General features: G+C 44.3%; 2 protein-coding genes across 9 annotated transcripts in view; one reads left to right on the top strand and one right to left on the bottom strand.

Moving 5' to 3' along the window:
* MCMBP (minichromosome maintenance complex binding protein) overlaps positions 1-7,738 on the bottom strand; it is a 33,152-nt gene extending 25,414 nt beyond the window's left edge. For 2 of the 4 annotated variants that reach the window (XM_073354214.2, XM_073354215.2), the window contains exons 1-4: positions 7,484-7,738; positions 5,403-5,500; positions 2,159-2,299; positions 1,698-1,739 (exon numbers count right to left, since the gene is read on the bottom strand). In XM_073354214.2, coding sequence (XP_073210315.1) covers positions 1,698-1,739; positions 2,159-2,299; positions 5,403-5,500; positions 7,484-7,541 — 339 coding nt within the window. In that variant the 5' untranslated portion in view covers positions 7,542-7,738. The remainder of the gene's footprint in view (positions 1-1,697; positions 1,740-2,158; positions 2,300-5,402; positions 5,501-7,483) is intronic. The other 2 variants (XM_073354211.2, XM_073354213.2) reach the window with 2 other exon arrangements.
* SEC23IP (SEC23 interacting protein) overlaps positions 7,641-19,355 on the top strand; it is a 39,275-nt gene continuing 27,560 nt past the window's right edge. For all 5 annotated transcript variants that reach the window (XR_012160062.2, XM_073354209.2, XM_073354210.2 and 2 more), the window contains exons 1-3: positions 7,641-8,004; positions 16,719-17,257; positions 18,578-18,794. Coding sequence is in view for 4 of the 5 variants with exons in the window: in XM_073354209.2 (XP_073210310.1) it covers positions 7,656-8,004; positions 16,719-17,257; positions 18,578-18,794 (1,105 nt within the window). In the remaining variant the exon portion in view is untranslated. The remainder of the gene's footprint in view (positions 8,005-16,718; positions 17,258-18,577; positions 18,795-19,355) is intronic.

The raw sequence follows: 19,355 nt of genomic DNA, 5'->3' as shown, positions 1-19,355 counted from the left end.
CTTCCTCTCCCTCCTTCCCCACCCCCCGGACTCAGCGGTGAGACTGCACCCAACCCTGACACAGCACAAGGACTGGTCCTGTCCCAGAAACACCCCAGGGCCCTGCCTCTCCATACCAGGTGCACCAGGTGTAAGCAGGCAGGCTCAGCAAGGCAGGATCCAAGTGGAGGGGCTTAGTGTGGAGGGATCCAGGTGTGTGTTGAGAGGGTTCTGTGTGGGGGATCTGGAAGCACGGAGACTTGTTGGGGGGTTCTGGGTGCAATGGTAATGGGATTTTGCAGGTGGGTCCAGGTGAAGGTGGCTGGGGATCAGCTGGGGGGGGGGAGTTTGTGTGTGGGGATAAAGCTTGGCAGAGGAATCTGGGTGTGGGAGGCTCAGTGGGAGGTTTAGATGCTTGGGGAGTGGGGCTCATTGAGGGGTTCTGAGTGCACAGGGGTGAGGCTCAGTGGGAGGGACTGGGTATGACAGGGTCTGGATGCACAGCGGTTGGGCGAATGGGGGAGCAGGAAGCAGGGTGGGGGAAGTTTGCAGAGATACCTGCAACTGGGGGAGAAATCTGGGGGTTGGTCTGATGCGGCCCTGGATGTCGTGCAGGGGAAGAGGAAGTCCGATCTTCCCCAGCCTAGCCACAACTAGCAGCTGAGCCCGGCGGAGGGAAGGAGCTACTAGCCGGGTGTTCCCAAGTCTCACCCCCTTGCCCCTCTCTGTTGGCTGCCCTGGGCACCTGAAACATACTGCTGGGGAGGGTCACATGACTACTCTTGTGGCTTCCCTTTGCTTCACAGAAAGAAAGTCATTTTTCTTCAGGAAAGCAAAGAAATCTGCAGGGGATAAATTCTGCTCATGCGCAGTGGTGTAGAATTCCCCCAGGAGTATCTCTACCACACTTATGTGCCTCAACAGTAAGAGTGGCTTAAGTCTGCAGAACCTGCTTATAACCAAAAATTCAGATACATTTTGTAAAGTAGAATGGAAGCCTCAATTTTTTTCAATGCTTTGTAACAGAGATTGCAATTCTAGGACTAATGAAGTTATTCTATTTAAAAAAAAACCTTAACTGACTTCATTTTCAACGTTCGAAGACTATATTCCTTTAGGGAACATGCTTTGCCAGTGGTCTAACTTCTTGACGGGATTACTGGCCAAAATTCAATTCTTGGCCACAACTAAACTTCTGTACACAAAACTAATTTTAAGCGGCCTGGAGATGGCTCAAGACCTGTGAGCCACAAGGAATGCTCCCCAAACCTGGAATTCACTTTGAATCCCAAGAGCTGTATATTTCCAGGAACTGAGCTGAAGGGTTGAAAAAATGATTAATACTGCACTTATACAATACTTTTCATATTAACTGCATTTTCCAGATAAGCAATCTTTACAACATTCCTGGTTTCCACAATTTTAAAGACAGAAAAATGGAAGTAGAGAAGGGAAGGACAAAGAGGTAGGTACAAATTTTGTCCATATTACTCTCTAAAAATAACACAGTGAAAGTGGCAGAGATGATACCTTGTTGACAAGGAAAGGGAAATCAACTGATTTATTTTAATTAATTTTAAGGCTCATTGCATATTTTCTTGGAGGTCACTGTAAGGAGGAGGAGGAGGAGGAGGAGGAGAAGAGAGAATGAAAAGCTCAAATTTAATATAGTAAATTAAGTGCTAAATTCTTACATTGTACAGCATTGCACTACTTACCCCACATTCAGATACATCTCTGTATTTACCAAAATGCAAAACCTGCCAAAAAAAGCAATATGATAATTCTGTTCCTTTCAGAATCTTGACTCACATGAATTACTATTGATAAAAGAAACTAAGTCATTAGGCTAAAGTCCTTCCAAAAACATAACTGTGTAAACTTTTACTGTCTGTAGAATTCAAACAGAGAAGGGATTCATTTCAATTCCCACAGATCCCACAACACACTTGTTATAATTTCCACAACTATATCTACTTGTGGCAGATCACAATCAAAAATATAGTAAACTGTTGCGTCCCTAATGCCACTTGAGTCTGTTGAAACTGAACTAATGTTATGCAGCCTTGGAATACTCAAGAGGTTCAGTTCAGTGGACAGAGAAGGGTAAAGACATGAATGAAGAAAAGTTAGTTCACCCCAAACATTTACCCTAACAATTCATCAGTATTTTACTTACACGTGTTTTAGTATTTGGGTCAATTGTTTCATAAACTCCCATGTAAAATTCAGGATCAAACATATCTTGAACCATGCAGCGGAATTTCACTAAACTGTTGGGCTTCAGGTAATGTAGGGGGACGTCATTCAATGATGGTACCTTTAAAAAGTATGAACAAACATCAAATTAATATTAGATCTTATTTTAAACATGATCTATAAAATACTCAAGCACCATGAAGGAAGTGGGATAATACAGAGATACCATCCCATATTTTAGTTACTATCCTTAGATCATCCAGCACCCCTTATTATTCACCTCAATCACTTCATTATTGTGAGCAAAATTAATCACCCTGGTCTGCTCACCAGGTAGTCAGTTAGGAGACTTAATTTTTTGCTCATCTGTCCTAACCCAACTGTGTAAAGCACATTTCCATCTCTAATTTTTGTACCTACTGTTGTTACAGGGAACAGTTGGGATTACTGTAATTAAAAGATTAGGAAAAGTGTATTTCTGTATGTTGTTCCAGTTCATTTACTTTGGCCATTTGACAGCTTTGTGTATAATTAGTTTCACAGATTTGGTGAGGGTCAGTTGCACTTATATCCTGCTGCTGTTTCAACTTTGCTCTTTCCAAGGCTTTGATGTAAGTGAAGCTGAACAAGAAGGAAGGAAGGAAGGATTGGAGGTGGGCCTATTTTTAGTAGTGTTGCTCTTGGACCTTTAAGAGGGGCATAAGAAAAACACTCTACAAATACTTTACAGAATTTTAGTGACATGCAGTTTAAAGGGCATTTTATCAGAAAACTGTTTTTTAAATTGTTGAATTAAAAAAAATTCAAGTTGACAGTTTCTCTTGAACCAGATTTCACTTTCAGCTGATGTCCCTTTTTGACACACTTGACACTATTACTCCTGAGGGAATTCTGTGCCACTGCCCATGAGCGGGATTTATGTCCCTCACAGATTTCTTTGCTTCCCTGCAGAAAAATGACTTTCTGATAGGGAAGCCACAAGGGCAGTCAGGCGACCCTCCCCAGCACTATGGTTCAGGTGCCCAGGGAAGCAGACAGAGGTAAATCACTGTGGGGCAGAGAGAGAGACTGGGAATAAAGCATCATACTTTATGAATTTTATTCAATAAGAAAATTAAAATTGTAAAAGTCACTGTCACAGGGAGGCTGGCCCTTTAGAAGGAGATGGATCTCAGCCCCAGCTGTGACACAGCTAACTCTCCTTCCAAGGTTGGGAAAATGAAGGTCATGTGACCCAAACAGGTCTGTGGGATAGACAAGGGAGCAGCCTCAGTAGCAAGAGACCAGGAGGAGAGACAGACTGAAGCAGAGGCTGAGGGATGCAGAGAACAGAAGAATTCTGCAGGAGACCCTGAGACACCAAGGGAGAAAAGTCTCCAGGTAGGTAGGGCTGGGAGTGGCTTGCCAAAGCAGGGAAGACTCCAGGTAGAGAGACCTGGGAGTGGATTGATGAAGTATGGGAAAGGATGAATACATAAACTTTAATATATGAACTTTCAATATACTGACTTATAACTTTTAGACTTTGAGGACTTGATTTTGGACTTTTGTGATAAGAAGCTAGCCTAGTAAGAGGTTATTGGCTGCAAGAAAGCCTTAGTAAAATTACCGAGGAGCCCTAAAAAGAGGTAAGCTGATGTAGAAACACTCCAGGGCCACTCCATGCCATGAGACAGTGACTTTTTTCCATTTCATCAGGCCTGGCTGCCTTTTTGCTTAGCAACACAAGTGTAAAGTTTCACACACTGCAGGATGCACCTATCATGCAGAAGGTTTTTACAAAAATCTTTATTTTTATTCATTTTCATAGGGGAAAAGCACAACTCTGAGTAATGGGAAACATGAAAGGAATAAGGCCATGTCATTGCAAAAACAAGTAAGATACTGCATACAACTCTTCTGATTATCAAAACATCCACAATTCCAAATGGCCAAGAAAAGGCAGCCAAAACACAGGGTTCCTTTAAGGTAAGGGAGGCTTTTCCGTATGGGATGACGTTACAATTGCAAAAAGAACATAGGTTGTCCAGGAAAACCAAACTGCACGTGACTTGAATGACAGCAGCACAAGCTATACCAGAAGTCTATTTGATTTTGAAAAATCAGGTCTTAGTTGGATTGCCAGATTGCAGGAAAATATCCACATTAAAATATGGTTATCAGAAAAGTTACCAAGTACAACTGGAAACTTTTTACTAAACATCAAAACTTGTGTTTATTTTGAATCAGATCTGCTTGCTTTAAAATAAACAAATAAGGTTTTACTACTTTTAATCCTTTTACTACTACTAACTCTACTGGACCAACGTAGAGAAAGAGAGAGACAGAATTCTATTCCATCTTGTATATTATCAACAAAATTGTTCATTAACTTCCAATTGCAAAATCTTTTGATGCACAAGACAACTAACTATTTTCAGATTCCAAGCTGGGAAAAGTAGCTTTTCTACCATTAAAGTGGCAGATTTGACCTGAAAGTTCCAGAGGGCCAATAAATATAGAAGTCAGTGTCAATTTTAGTCACCTTTCCGAGTAGGCCCATACTTTGAGGAATCAAGTTGCATTGCACCTTACATTTGCAGATTAGGAGACTGTAGTAATCAGATTTCCAAACACAGCATAGGAATTTGGACGACACAAGAGGGTGCAGTTAGTGGGAGGTGTGAATTATTTTTGTACCTAACCAAACTGAAAGGCAGCGGTCATAACAGCTGGTTCTCCAAATCAGTTGAAGTGTCAAGTATTGCAGTAACAGATCCTGACCAGATGCTATGTTGCAGGAAACCACTCCAAACATTTGGAGTACAAAATGTATCTCCAATTTACAAGTAGTCAGGGCAGATTTTAATGCCTATACAAATACAACAGAAGACAGCATTTGTCAACTAGTGCCACCTAATGGAGCACATTTAGGTGGCATTCAGCAGTTTAGGTTCTGATTCAAAGTGCACTGAAGTTACTTCCATTGACTTCAACACACTTTGAATCAGACCCTTACATATTTTGCTTTGTGTACAGGTTTTTCACATTTAAATAACTTTAATATAAACCAAAATTGGGTCTACAATCTCAACAGTGTCCCTTTCAGATAAGTATGAGCAAGTTCCACAAATGCATTTCTAAAGGACACATTTACCAAAAAACAGTAAGTCACTATAATAGAGGAACAAAAGGCAGGAGTTGGAAGGATGGAAAAAAACTCTAAACAATTCAATCAATTTTACCCAATTAGTTGCATTATTTTCTTTTAGCTTCTCTGTAAAGTATTCGGTTACTTTCTTCTCCCAGTCAGGACTTGGACCATTTTGAGCTAGAAAACAAACTGCATTAAGAATAGCAAGAGTACAGTACATTGGACTTCTACTCAGCACTCTGACAGCACTGAGCAATCTGACACTCATTTTGAATCTGCTGATGTGAACTGATTTTTAAGGGGACTTTATCCCTACACAAATGTATATTATAACAACCTTGATGTCATTTGCCTCCTCTCATCTTGCTGTTATAACCTTAACAGAGGGATAAGGAAAATACGGACACTGTAGGTGGGGAAAAGCTCAGACACCATGGATTTCAAATACACTAGAAACTATTGGGAAGAGATGAGGGATTATCTTTTACCATTCCCTCTTACTGTGCATGCATGATTTTACTTTTGCGAAGTGTTTATTTCTGCATGAGCTCCTATACCAGTCATTAAGAAATCAGGAATTATGTTCTGGTTAAAATAAAGAGCTCCATTGGCATGTCCTTAAGTAGTGGTACTGGTAGTTGAGAACTGTATACCCAGTACCAGCAGGGCGATATAAACTCATATGGATTTTGCCTCATTTTACAGTCTATGTAGTGCTGGGCATCAAACAGAGCTTTAAGTATCATTTTTCAAAATGCAGTTTCTAACACTGATTGGCTGGTGCTAGAGCTTATTAGACCGATGTTTACAATTCTAGACAAGAACATGTTTTAGAAACACCTAGCATGCATTGGCTCGGTCCACACTAGCTCACTCAACTGTTACGTATACCTTCTTAGCCGGGACAGAATTAAAGGCATAGCTTCTTAAATTGGAGTCCAATGTAGACAGGGTCCCAAATTATACATGATGTACATGCACCTCATCAGGAAGTCCTTGAAATTAGATCCTTTCTAGTCCACCTCAGCTGCCTTCATTATTTCTTTTTACTACTAGCTGCCCTCACTCCTCACTTTGGACACCAGGAGATATTCAGAGCGTGTACCAATGATTTCCTGAGTTGCTTCTTCAGCAAAGTTTTATATTGCATAGCTCTATTTTCCTGTATGGTAAAATCATCCCTCCTCCTTTCCCTCTAGATGAGCCCACAGTAGAATTTGGAGAGTATTACAACAGACTGATTCAACAACTTCAACCATCGCTTCCTATCACCACCCATGAACCGTCTTACTCTTGCAATACTTTTTTCAACATTATAAAGGTTTCCTTCAAGACATGTAAACATGAAGAAACTGCATTCCAAATGCATCTTTTCAGAGGAAGTGTGAGACTTTTTTGTGAGAGGAGGATTGCAGCACAGTGAGATTATTAATGCAAAAGGAACAGGCTATAGTAAGTAATGGTGCATTCACATCTTGGGCACAAGTGAACGTGCCTGCCTTGCCCTGTCAGGTCCCTCATTAGGAAGGAGACTCCTTCACTGAAAGTAATATTTAAAGTCTTTGGTAAGAAAATAATGTTGCTGTGTCAGGAGACTTTTTGAACATCTGTCTCGGCTGCCCGACAGCTCTGCTAGTTACAGACAGCAACTCTCCCCCACGACATTTCTAGCCCGGCACTTTCAACACCCCTTCCCCAACATGCCCCTTGCCCAGTGTCTCTATTTTCTGGTTATTTTAAGGCACAAAACAGTCCCCAGCACGATTCTGCACCCCAGTGTTGTGATCGCTTCCAGGCTCGGTCTTGCACCAGAAACACCCACCGCCGCAGCCGGCTTGGCTCCCGTCCTCCCGGGCTGGGCTACTCCGCTCCTCCCGCACGCCGCCGACCCGCCCCGAGCCCCGCCAAGCGGGCAGAGGCGCCCCCTTCCCTGCGCCTCGCCACCCGCCGCCGCTGCCGCTCCCCGGCGCGACCCTGGCACCCCTCAGGGCCCCCCCCCCCGCCCCGCCCCGCCCCGGCCCGGCCCGCCCCGCCGCTCGCCCACCGCTTCCCCTCCCCGCAGCCGCCCCCCAGGCGCCCCATTATTCGGCGTCCCCCGCCGCCCCCCGGGCCCTGCCCCGCTGTGTCTTCTCCCGCCAGCCGCGGCGCCGCGCCCGGCCGCCCCGCTCTCACCGAAGATGCCCTGCACGATGCTGAGGGGGCTGTTCAGCCAGTCGGCCACACACGGCATCGCGCGGGCCGGGCCGGGCCGGGGCGGGCGCCCAGCGGGACTCCCCAGGCCCTGCCGCTCGCGGAGATGGGGCCCTGCGCCCCGCCGTAGCCACGCGCTCGCCCGCTCCCGGAGATGGGTCCCGAACTTCCGGCCCAAGCTGCCTCCCGCGGCGGCAATGGCGGCGGCCCGGCCGGCCCCGCCCCAACGCTGCGGCGTGAGGTGCGGGTGGGTCCCAACGCCGCCATCTTGGAGCCGGGCAGCGCTGCGGGCGGAAAGGGCCGCGCTGGCTGCTCCGGCTGTCCGGGGGGGAGACGTGGAAGAGCCGCAGCGATGGCCGCCACGAAGCCGCCTGGGCCTGGTTCTGCTAGCGGCACCAACCTGCTCTTCTCCTCCTCGGCGACCGAGTTCAATTTCGCGGTGCCCTTCATCCCGGTCAGCCAGGCCCCCGCTGCGCCCCCGGGGCCCGCTCTCCTCGGCGCAGGTACGCGGCGCCTGGCGGGGCTGCCAGGGGGGAGCCGGCCGGGGGATACTGGGGAGGCGCATGTTGTTGGGGGCCGATGGGGGCATTGCTGGAGGGGAAGTGTCTGGGATAGCTCGAGTGGTGGGGTGAGGGGGATGAGATGGGAGCCCTGGGGGGACGACGACACGGTGTTGGGGGTAACTGGAGGGAAGGGGGGATGAGATGGGGGCCCTAGTGGGGGGGAACACGGTGTTGGGGGTAGCTGGAGGGAAGGGGGGATGAGATGGGGTCCTAGTGGGGGGGAACACGGTGTTGGGGGTAGCTGGAGGGAAGGGGGGATGAGATGGGGGCCCTGAGGGGGACGACACTGTGTTGGGGTAGCTGGAGGGAAGGGGGGTGAGATGAGCGCCCTGGTGGTGTGGGGGAACATGGTGTTGGGGGTACCTGGTGGGAGCAGGGAAGAGATGGGGGCTCTGGTGGGGGAATACTGTGTTGGGGGTAGCTGCAGGGAAGGGGGGATGAAATGGGGGCTCTGAGGGGGACGACACTGTGTTGGGGTAGCTGGAGGGAAGGGTGGATGAGATGAGCGCTCTGGTGGGGGCGGCATGGTGTTGGGGGTACCTGGTGGGAGCAGGGAAGAGATGGGGGCCCTGTTGGGGGGCACGGTGTTGGGGGTAGCTGGAGGGAAGGGGATGAGATGGGGGGCCCTGGTGGGGGGGAGGCATGGTGCTGGAGGTAGCTGGGATGGTGGTGGGGGACCTCGTGGGAGAAATGGTGTCGGGGTGGTGGGGGAAGGAGATGGGAGAAGGCATTGGAGCTGGTGGAGTAGTGGGGAGATGAGATGGGGTCCCTGGTCGGGGAAGGGTGTCAGGGATAGCTGAGGGCATGAGAGGGGAAGGCATCGGAGCAGGTGGGGTGGTGGTGGGGGGAATGGTGCCAGGGGCAACTAGGGGGAGGGGGATGAGATGGGGGCCCTGGTGGAGGGGGACACGGTATTAGGGGTAGCTGGAGGGAAGGGGGGATGAGATGGGGGCCCTGGTGGGGGGAACACGGAGTTGGGGGTAGCTGGAGGGAAGAGGGGATGAGATGGGAGCCATGTGGGAGAAATGGTGTTGGGGTGGTGGGGGGAGTAGGAGATGTGGGAAAGTGTTGGGGGTAGATGGAGTTGTGGTTGATGGGTTCAGGGGTGCAGCAGATTGGGGAGGTGACCACTCAGTTCAGACCACTTTTTGTTATCTAGTGTCATGTTAGTACAGGTTGCTGCTCTTTTCCCCTATTTCATCAGCGATGTCCTGCAGCATCCTGCGCTGTGACACACAGATGTGATTTTTGTGCCATGAATAAAAACCCTGTGGAGAGCTGCTCCCTAAAAATAAGTTTTTCTCTGGATCTTTCATTTTTTTCAGAGATATGTGCTTACTGTGTTCACTAGGGTTAGCACTAGGAGCAGAAATTAAATGGGGGTATGTATTTCAGTTGAAAGGGCCTCCTACTGTTACATCAGTTCTGGAAGCCTTCCTGGATGATCCTGAATGGAGGGTAAATTGCACCACTTTATATGTGGTCAGAAGGGAAACACCATTTCTCTTTTCACTTTTCTACTTTGAGTCTCTCTGTGGTAGTAGATCCCGGAACTATATGTCCTGCTCTTTCCTCAGGCAGCAAGAAGGCAGACTTCAATCACTATATTTCATACCTGCTCAAAGAAAACTTTCACTGCTGTGAACTGAGTTGTTGTTTGGCCTTACCCTCCTTCTCATAGTGGGGTTCTTTATGTTGTTGTACAGCTGTAGTGCTAACTTTCATTTCAAGCCCCTTTTTTGAGTTTCTTAAAAAACTTTATGGAAAAGTTCTCTTTGGTCTGAAATGTCTTATGCGTGTTCTCTTCCCTGAAGTGTGTCATTTTGCTGTAGCTTTGGGAGGGGGCTGTTTGAGGAAGAAACATTTTTTCCCTTTTGTCAGTTCCCTAACTGAAAATAATAGTGCTTGTTTGAGCTATTACAAATTGTTTGGATGCTTTCATGCACAAGAATAGCTAATGTTTCCCAGGTTTACATACACAGGCTAGAAATCCCTTCAGCCTGGGACCATCACTTCCCCCAGTTCAGTCTTTGTTCCTCAGGTGTTTCCAGGTGTATTGTTGTAGGGAGAGTGTGGTACCATCACTTACTGGAAAGCTCTTTTGCTCTGACCTAGGTCAAACATTCCCAGTGTGTAGTGCTATCTCTGAGAGGTTTCTATTGTATGCAGTTCCTGGGGTAATCCTTGTGCTTGTGAGCATTTCCTCAATTAGCCATTAACATTGTTTGGCCTTTTTACTGTTGTACCTGAACGGCTGCTTGTGGGTGTTTTCAACCTCAAAACATGTTTCAGTAACACATAACCTAGCTAAACTTAGTATCATAACTTCAGATACTATGATAGCATATACAATCCAACGAGATATTAATGTCTCTCAGATTAAGACTTTTAGAGTGATACCTCACAAGGCGTACTTTGTGTAAAACATATCCTAATTATATAACAGGGGTGAATAAGGGCATGCCGGGGTGTCACACAGGGATCCACGTACACAGAACAGCTTCTGAGTTAGAGCCTTCATTTTCACAGCAAGGTATGTGAGAGAGGAAATCTTTGAGGTCCTAAACCATCTAGGTTATTATAATTGGTAATCAGCTTCTGGAATTGCAATAAGTGAATTGACAGCTAATACTGGAAGTAACATATTCTCATAAATCTATCACATCCTCAAAGGCCAGCAGTTGTGTTTTGTTGTCCACATCTGAGAGGAAAGCGTATACAGTAGAATCTCAATTTTTATGAACAGCAATCTTACGAACCACCAGTTATGCAGAGCATTTTTTCTCACAGGAAAAAAAAAAGCATATAAGGAAAGTGGTGTTGATTAAAAACAAGTCAACATCTCTCTATATTCTGTTGCCTTTGATGCATTGGAAATAACTTGGTGGTGGTATGGAGGACAAGAAGAAACCAATGCAGTGTGTCTTACTGCAGCTTATAAACTGTGCCTGCTTTAATTCTGAGATGTTAAATTTTATGAAGTCTTCAATTAGTTTGTAAATAGGGATTCTACTGAAGTTTCTTGGACAGCTGCAGATAAAAGAATCTGTGTCATCATTGGGAGCAGAGATGAGTTCAACAAGATCCCAAGATGGGGCAGTTCTTTTACTATTGCTGAGCAGATGGCCTTGGTTGAGGATGTGGCCATGACTCCTGTTAAATGATGAAGGCTGCAAATGAAAAGGAAATGAGTAGTTAATATGCAGTATAGTTTTATATAAAATATGTGAACAAGATTGAACCTGTGCTCAGTCCCTTTTTCTTTTAACATATTATTTGCATATTATACAAAATGCCAGCCTGTCTTTATACTCCAATTTAGTGTTTAGTAAAGCTAAATGAAAACAATTTTTTGCTTAAAAAGCCCCCAAAACTTGTCATCAGGAACTTTTTTTTGGTCTTTCATAGAAAGACATGTTAGGTCTCCTATACAGCGCTGTTTGGAAGGAATAAGAGTTGGGTGTTTTACTTGTAGGTATTTGGTAAAAAGTTTGAAATGTCTTGTCTTTTTTCTCCCATATCAGTAATTATTATAGTTCATAATAGTCTATATTTTACATGTGATAAGGCGGGGGTGGGCAAACTACGGCCTGCAAGCTGTTTTCATAGAATCATAGACTATCAGGGTTGGAAGGGACCTCAGGAGATCATCTAGTCCAACCCCTTGCTCAAAGCAGGACCAATCCCCAATTTTAGCCCCTGATCCCTAAATGGCCCCCTCAAGGATTGAACTCACAACCCTGGGTTTAGCAGGCCAAGTTTTAAGCCGGCCAGTGAGCTGCACCACACGGCTCAGCCCCGCTCTGGACTGGGTCTGGGGCCACACCATGCTTGAGGTAAGCGCTGCACGGAGCCTGCACTTCTGAGCCTCTCCCCATGCCCCTACCCCAGCCCTGATCCCCCTCCTGCTCTCCAAACCCCTCGGTCCCAGCCCAGAGCACCCTCCTACATCCCAAACGCCTCATCCCCAGCCCCACCCCCGAGCCTGCACCCCCAGCTGGAACCTGCACCCCTTCCCGCACCCCTACCCAAGCCCTGATCCCCCTCCCGCCCTCTGAACCCCTCGGTCCCAGCCCAGAGCACCCTCCTAAACCCCAAACGCCTCATCCTCAGCCCCACCCCAGAGCCTGCACCCCAACCCCAATTTTTTGAACATTCATGGCCCGCCATACAATTTCTATTCCCCGATGTGGCCTTTGGGCCAAAAAATTTGCCCACCCCTGTGATAAGGAATTAAAAATATAACCTAGAGATAAAAAATGTAGCAGTTATGGGAGTTTTCAAAGAGAAAGTTACATGTCTACAGACTGCACATAAATAGTGCTTATCTTGATAATCATAGTTGAGTTCCTGGTTCCTTTTGGCTGGATTGGAAATTAATATACTGAAATGTCTCACTTCATTGACCATGCTTGTAAAGTGCTCGAGGAAAACAGGAAATTACAGGCAAAACTTTCTAATTTGTACTAGTTACTGGGAAACTCGTGGATTGAATTTTTCAAGTTCACTTCTTTGCTAACAAACAGGGATAAAAATTCAAGAGTTACAGCATAATGACAAAAGAGACAGATGCACAAATTCAGGCAGAAGAGATGAAAAACAGAGGAGAAGAGGATGGAAAGAATTGAAAGGCATATCTGAAGGTGCCCTGCACCACTTTTTCCATTGAGATTTAGTGATGCTAAATGTAATGGTTAGTTTTAGTAACTAAGGGCCTGTATCTTTTGGTAAACTTCATTTGGCATAAGTGGGTATTGTTTTATGATTTGAGAGTAGTATATAAGCATAACTTTGTGCCCTACGCCTTAATTAAAAATTCAGTTTGGCCTTCACCACATAGTGATTCACATACTTGGTTGGTTTTTAATTCCGTTTTGGAAGTGCATAATATAATGTCCAAAGGTGAGAGAAACTCACAAATGTAGATGAAGTAGACTGGAACCACAAGACATAATGTCACTCTTTTATGAGGGGAAGAAACTCATTTCAGTATAGCCTACCTTACTGATGGCAGTTGTTTGTGTTAGCATGTAGTATTTAAAAAAAAGTTATTAGGGCAGCTGCCTTTGAGAACCAGTCTTCTTTCTCTTTGGATTATCAGTGGATTCCTCTCCTCTTCCTCAGTGCTCTATCGTATTGTGACCTTTCTTGGCTGCAAATTGATCTATGTTGTTAGAGGTTGCAAACAGCTGTCGGTATCTGAGTTGCATTCTTGTCTATGGTTGAGTGGAGCATGAGCAAAAGTGGCGTTATGGAATGATTTTTCCTCACAGCCTGTGGGGTCATTTTTAGCTCCCAGTGTAACTTAGAACAGTCTCATTGTTTCTCTAAATTGTGTTGCCTGCTAACAGCCTTTAAGGGGCTGTTCTACGTGCCAGGGATTGCTGACGTGCAACGATGCTGAGACCATGCCCTAGACGTTCTCCAAGCACGTGAGGGCTAGCTAAGCTGGCTCTGAGGGGTCTTGTAATTCCTCTGTTTTGTGTTGCTGGAGCATTGCAAAGCAGGAGCTATGAGGGACAAGGGTCTGGCCTTTGATTTATAATTGTTTTCAGTGTCCAAGTTATTATGTACTCACTGCAGGTGAAACTCACATGATGAAGAGGACCAGTGCAAGGTTCCATGCCATTTAAGCCCTCTGCTGGGGCTGCCCAGAGTGGGGCTCCTGTACTCCTTTTGTACCATAGAGCTAATTTCTGCACCAGTCTTGCATAGAGGGTTTAAACAGAATTGGGGCCCTCACTGCACTGTGCTGATGGGATGGAGAGACTACAGACCTGCATTCTGTCTCTGTGTTTGGGTGTGGGGGGTGAAGAGATTTTGCTTCCCATCTTCTCAAACTCCCACATAAAACCTGATGGCTTAGACTTTATGCAAATGCAGTCACTTGCTAAATGACTTTTACTGGTGAGTTTTGTACTCACTAACTTGTTAGATGGGACCCCTTCAGGATTTGTATTTAAGGCAGGGGACAGAATGAATTTCTGGCATGGCCTGTTCTAAGGGAATGTCCCTAAATGCTACTTTTGGACTTGATCTTGAAACCCTACCAATAAGGAAAAAGGTGACCTTGGGTTAAAGGTCAGTGCCACACAGTGAAGGAGAAGGGAACTAAATTAATTATTCTGTTTGTAGCTGGCAGGAAGTTGGATGCTGTTGGGAGCTTTTCCCAGATAAGGAAGCTAGAGGCAAGATTTCACAGTCATACTTTATTTTCTAACTGGCTACTGTGAGGTTCCTTGTTCTTTCCTCAGAATCAACTGGTATTGGACGCTGTCAGAGATAAGATACTTGAACAGGTGGACCACTGCCCTGATCCGGTATTGTGGTTCCTGTGGTCTTTCACTGTAGGTTCTTTCATATACTTACTTACTTGTCTTAGAAGTTTTATCTATCTGAGGCATGTTCATATTTATCTCCTGATTATGTGATGATTCTCAGCCTTCCAATTGAGACACACCCTATTTAGTGTTGATGTTGGTTAAGATGGGGCAAATCCTTGGTGGATCATTCTTGAAAAAACAACAACCTGCCTTTGGACCAAAAGGACCACAGAAACAGAGTGGAGGTAATACGAGTGGGTACTTGCACAAAGCAGAGTGCATGGAGGCCCTGTTCCTGATGAGAGGCTGCCAGGATGCTGACAATGATCAGCTGGAAAATGGGAAAAATCTAAAGATCTGGTGGGGTGTTGGCATGATCATTCTTCTGCTTTTAAAGCCTGTCACGCCAGTATCACGCAAAGTTCAGGCAGAGGGACTTCTTCAAAACTGCCAGCCTAGCGTACAGGAAACCAGATAGCAAAAGTGTCCCTTGTTTTGCCCCTTTTTACCTCCTCTCTTCTTGTTTCTTATGTTGCTCACCTCTCTGCTAAGGCTTCTCTATTAACAAATACTCACCTGCATGTTCGTGTCTCTTCTTTCTTCCACAGCGCTCTCCAACAAATATACCCTGCAGAATGGTGTCCAGCTTCATCTCTTAGTATTATTGTACTGTTACTTTAAAGACTTTTGATATTTCAAAATCTAAGGTTTCTCTCACCTTCCTTAGCTATTGCATAGGTTAGTCCAAGGGTCAGTGTAGTACATTGCCATATCTCAGTGGCAAAGGACATATCTGATGCATGGACCTTCTTATTTTAAAATAACCAAACATTTTTCTATGGAAACTCAGAAAAGGAAAGGTCTGGATTTTTATTGGAATAGGAAGTTTTGATTCTGAGTCCTTTTAGTTGCAGGCTATGATGTCCAAAATCCGAAGTATAAGACTCCAACTTATATAATACGTGCTAAAGAAATCAGGGAAAGTGTGCAAACAGTTAAGGAGCTACCATCAATGGGGTTGCTCCCTATAGCCAATGAAATAAAGGGTAAAAAAAAAAAAAAAAGTGTGTGTAGCATTTCAGAAGAGAACCACACATATAAAGTTGCTTTGGTGGGTTTAGCAGCCTTGCCCTTTCCAAAAATCAGTAAGAGGCAATCAAAGTCTGCAGCGGAGTAATGAATAATGGTGGAAGTAATTTTCTGAACTGTAGTGCTACTCGAAAGAAAATTTGGAAACTGGGAGGATTGAGTTCATCACCCCCCAGATTAGGCTATGGACTACAGTAGTGTTACAGTTCTTTTTGTAATGAGGCTGTGGCATGCTCATTATGGCTGAATTGTATCTGTGCCGTAATGTTTCACAAGACTGCCCTACATTGACCTCGTTTCCATGTCCACAGCTACTTAACTACCCAACCAAGTTTGCATCCATGCTTTATGGGAAAGTATGGATTGTGTGCACAGAGGCCAAGCAACACCATCAACATTATGTTGAAAGCTCGGAGGATGGAGAGCTAGCCAGTCAGTTATACAAGCTCTGTTAAGCAACTTGTCTAATGTAATGAAATAAATGCTATGACCTGGCTGCAGGAAAACAGTTGGACATTGGTAGGAGCATCATGCAGTTAGCAGCAACTTCCATTAATCGAATATAAACCATGTTGTGGTGTGAACACTAAACATATTTAGATCCAACCATGTCACTAATTGTTTAGAAACTTATCTCAAAGTTATGTTGCTGACTTGTGGGAGGGGAAGGGGGAGCTTTTGCCAAGCTGCTCCAAAATGTTCATGTACTCTGGAACTTGCTTCCCACTGGAATACAATAGAGTCAGAGTAAGTTCTCCTTCCATGCACATCTGTTTATACTGGCTTTTTCTTAGGAGGTGGAATGAGTTCAAATGGTCGTCTTTTTGCAGGTGGAGGAAAATAAAAGGGAGTGAAGTTCTTATAATGTAACTTTTATTTACTGCTAGATTAAATTTTTTTGTATTTGCAAGTACGCCTGGGTTGGTATGATAAGCATGTTGTAAATAAGAGGAATTCAGATCTAAGGCTAACAATCTAGGATTTTTAATTAACTCAGATTGCTTTGTCTGTGTTTCTAAAATGGACTATAAAATTATTCAAATGTTTTTGGAGACTTACTACCTTCTAGTGCATAGCTTGTTTAACCTTCATGAATTTGGGGCCTAAATTGTGCCAAAACACTTAAGATAAGCAAAATATTGGACATAGTTTATACTATTATAGAACAGTTTCAGACTGTAGAGCAAATGATAAAATTCCTTAGAATAGCTCCATTAACCATTACTCTGTGTTTCAATGCAGATGATTCCACAGATGTTGGAGAAGAGGACAGCTTCTTGGGCCAGACTTCTGCTACTCCTAATCCACCACAGACTTTTAGCTATTTCTCCCAGGTACCTAGTAGCAGTGATCCTTTTGGAAGCATAGGGCAGCCACCCTTAACAACAGTGACACCACCTGTTGGGCCATCAACCTTCTCCAAGGGTCTAACTTCTCTCCCACTCTTGCCTGGATCACAAGAGGGGCAGAATGCTTTTTTGCCAAGTGTTCCGAAGTCACAGCCATCTTATAGTGCACCACCTACTTCCCGCATGGGAATCAGTGCTTATCAGACTCCTCCAGAGAGTTGTCCCCCACTTGCAAACTTTTCTACTCCTCCCCATGGAGCACCGCAACAAGGATATAACCCATATCGCCATACCACCTTAAGCAGTAGAGCTAATCCTTACATAACTCCACCGCAGCTGCAGCAGATTCAGACACCAAGCCAGCTTGCCCAGCCACCACCCTCTGTACCGCCTATCCACATGTATCAGACACCTCCAGGATCATTGTCACCGGTATGCGAATGATCTTTGATTTCTTGGTGTTAATATAGAATTATTTCAGATTGTTCTATTTTAATTATATTTTTCCCTCACCATAGTCTTAATTTTCTCTGTTTTATTTCTGCTTCATGTTGCCCTTTAACAGAGTAAGAGAATCTTGAGTCCTTTTGACCTCTAATATCAAAATGTCTTCACTGATCTAGGACCAGTACTTTGGGAAAGTTTACTTTATACTAAGTGGCATCTTTAAAGCCACTTGATTTTAGCGGCTAGACTATGTAACAGATAAAATCCTGAATTCCTGGATTTCATATGGTGAAAAGCATTCATTTCTAGCTCTTATGATTCTTAAGATAGTGTTTTTACAATCCGTTGGTTTTGGAGGACAAGCTGGTAGTCAGAATGATTTCAGTTTTAAAGGGATGTTAGGTTAAACATATCTTCTTACACAAATTTTTCTTGCCTCTGTTGCTCACTAGGGAAAGAGGAATAGAAAGGTATGTGTCTATAAGTATATATAACATTTCCAAGTTAATGATGCCTGAACAACCTTAGCTTTTGGAATTTGAAATATTTTGACTTTCTGAATGCTTGAACTTGCCACCTTTTCTCACATTAACATGAGGTCGAAATCTTTGGTCCCCTTGATGGCAATGGGAAAAACTCCCTTTTTGCAGTTTGGGCCTGATCCTGAGAGGTCATCAGCATCCACAACTCCTATGAAATCTAAATTGAGTTTAGCCACAGTGCTTCTCAGAATCAGGTCTTAAATTTTCTGAGTCACTGGGTAAGGATCCACTTGTCCAGATTCATTTGCAGGATTGGGGCCACAGATTGTGTGTTCTTTGAACCCAACAAGTACAAGCCATTCACTGAAGTTAGCTGTGAACACTTGCATTGGTGGCTCCATGTTTAAGTGAGCAGCTAACAACGTATAGATATGTATTTGGTGCTGGTAGGAAAGACACATAAGATAAACATGCTGAGCCTGAATTTTCAAACTTCAAACATTTATTTTAAAACATTTTTTTCAAATGAAGGAAAGCACTTAGGCCATGACAAATTTGAAACTTTAGCAGTTTTAGTTGATTACTTTTTCTGAGAAGAGAAAAAGTCAGATCTTTAACTTGAAATAAGATGGATTTTTAAAACACCATCAGGTGGACATCCTGTAAAAGTTGTATGCCAAAAAGTTAATATTTTAGAAAGAGGGAAGCATATGAGAATGACGAGTGAGAATAATCTCCTAAATGAGATATAAAATATACGCAATAAACATAATTTGAGACTGAGATACTTGAATCATCTCTAATAAATCTAGTGTATTTTCAGTTTCCTCATTCGCAGCCGCCACTGCCATCACCATCACAACCACTGCAAGCCCCCAGACCTGCAGGTCCACTGGTGCAGGCACCACCTGTTTTGCTACAGAACCAATATGAACCAGTTCAGCCCCACTGGTTTTACTGCAAGGAGGTGGAATACAAACAAATATGGATGCCATTCAGCATTCTAGATTCTGTAACACTAGAAGAAGTTTATAACTCTGGTAAGCAGTGAAACTTTCTTTACATCTTATTCTTAGATTGTGGCTGCTTGCCATTGAATGTGAAGGTAGATGCTAGAGTTCTGTGGCTCATTTATAAAGATGAAGGAGTACTGTGAGAATGTTGGGTGTTGGCTTATACTGAGAAGATAAATTTGAACCAATCTTTTTTACTAATCCAGAGGTTTACTAGGTTGGAAGTCTGCTACTTGGCATCATTACTATTGAGGCTTACAGGTCTAATATATATGTAACCATCCCACAATAACAAACTCACTGTGCTGCATTTCTCTGTGATTGTATGCACTATATTTTTTTCTTATCTCTGCCTTACATCTTCATTCTTGTGAGTGGGCAAAATGTCAATTTTGGGGGTTGAAAATGATAGAGCAGAGTACATATTGGTCTTTCAGAAAAGAGGTGGTTGGTCTAACGATTAACCCTATCCGCCTTGACAGCCATGTCTCTCTCATTTATTTTTGCCAGTAATTGGACATAAGAAATCGGTCAAGTTTATAAGAAGTTATTTTCAAGGATCTGATTGAAACAAAGTTATAATGGGAA

The sequence above is a fragment of the Lepidochelys kempii genome, chromosome 7, assembly GCF_965140285.1.
Source record: "Lepidochelys kempii isolate rLepKem1 chromosome 7, rLepKem1.hap1, whole genome shotgun sequence".
Lineage (NCBI taxonomy): Eukaryota > Metazoa > Chordata > Testudines > Cheloniidae > Lepidochelys > Lepidochelys kempii.
The sequence above is the reverse complement of the archived record's forward strand: the minus strand, read 5'-3'. Positions and strand labels throughout refer to the sequence as shown.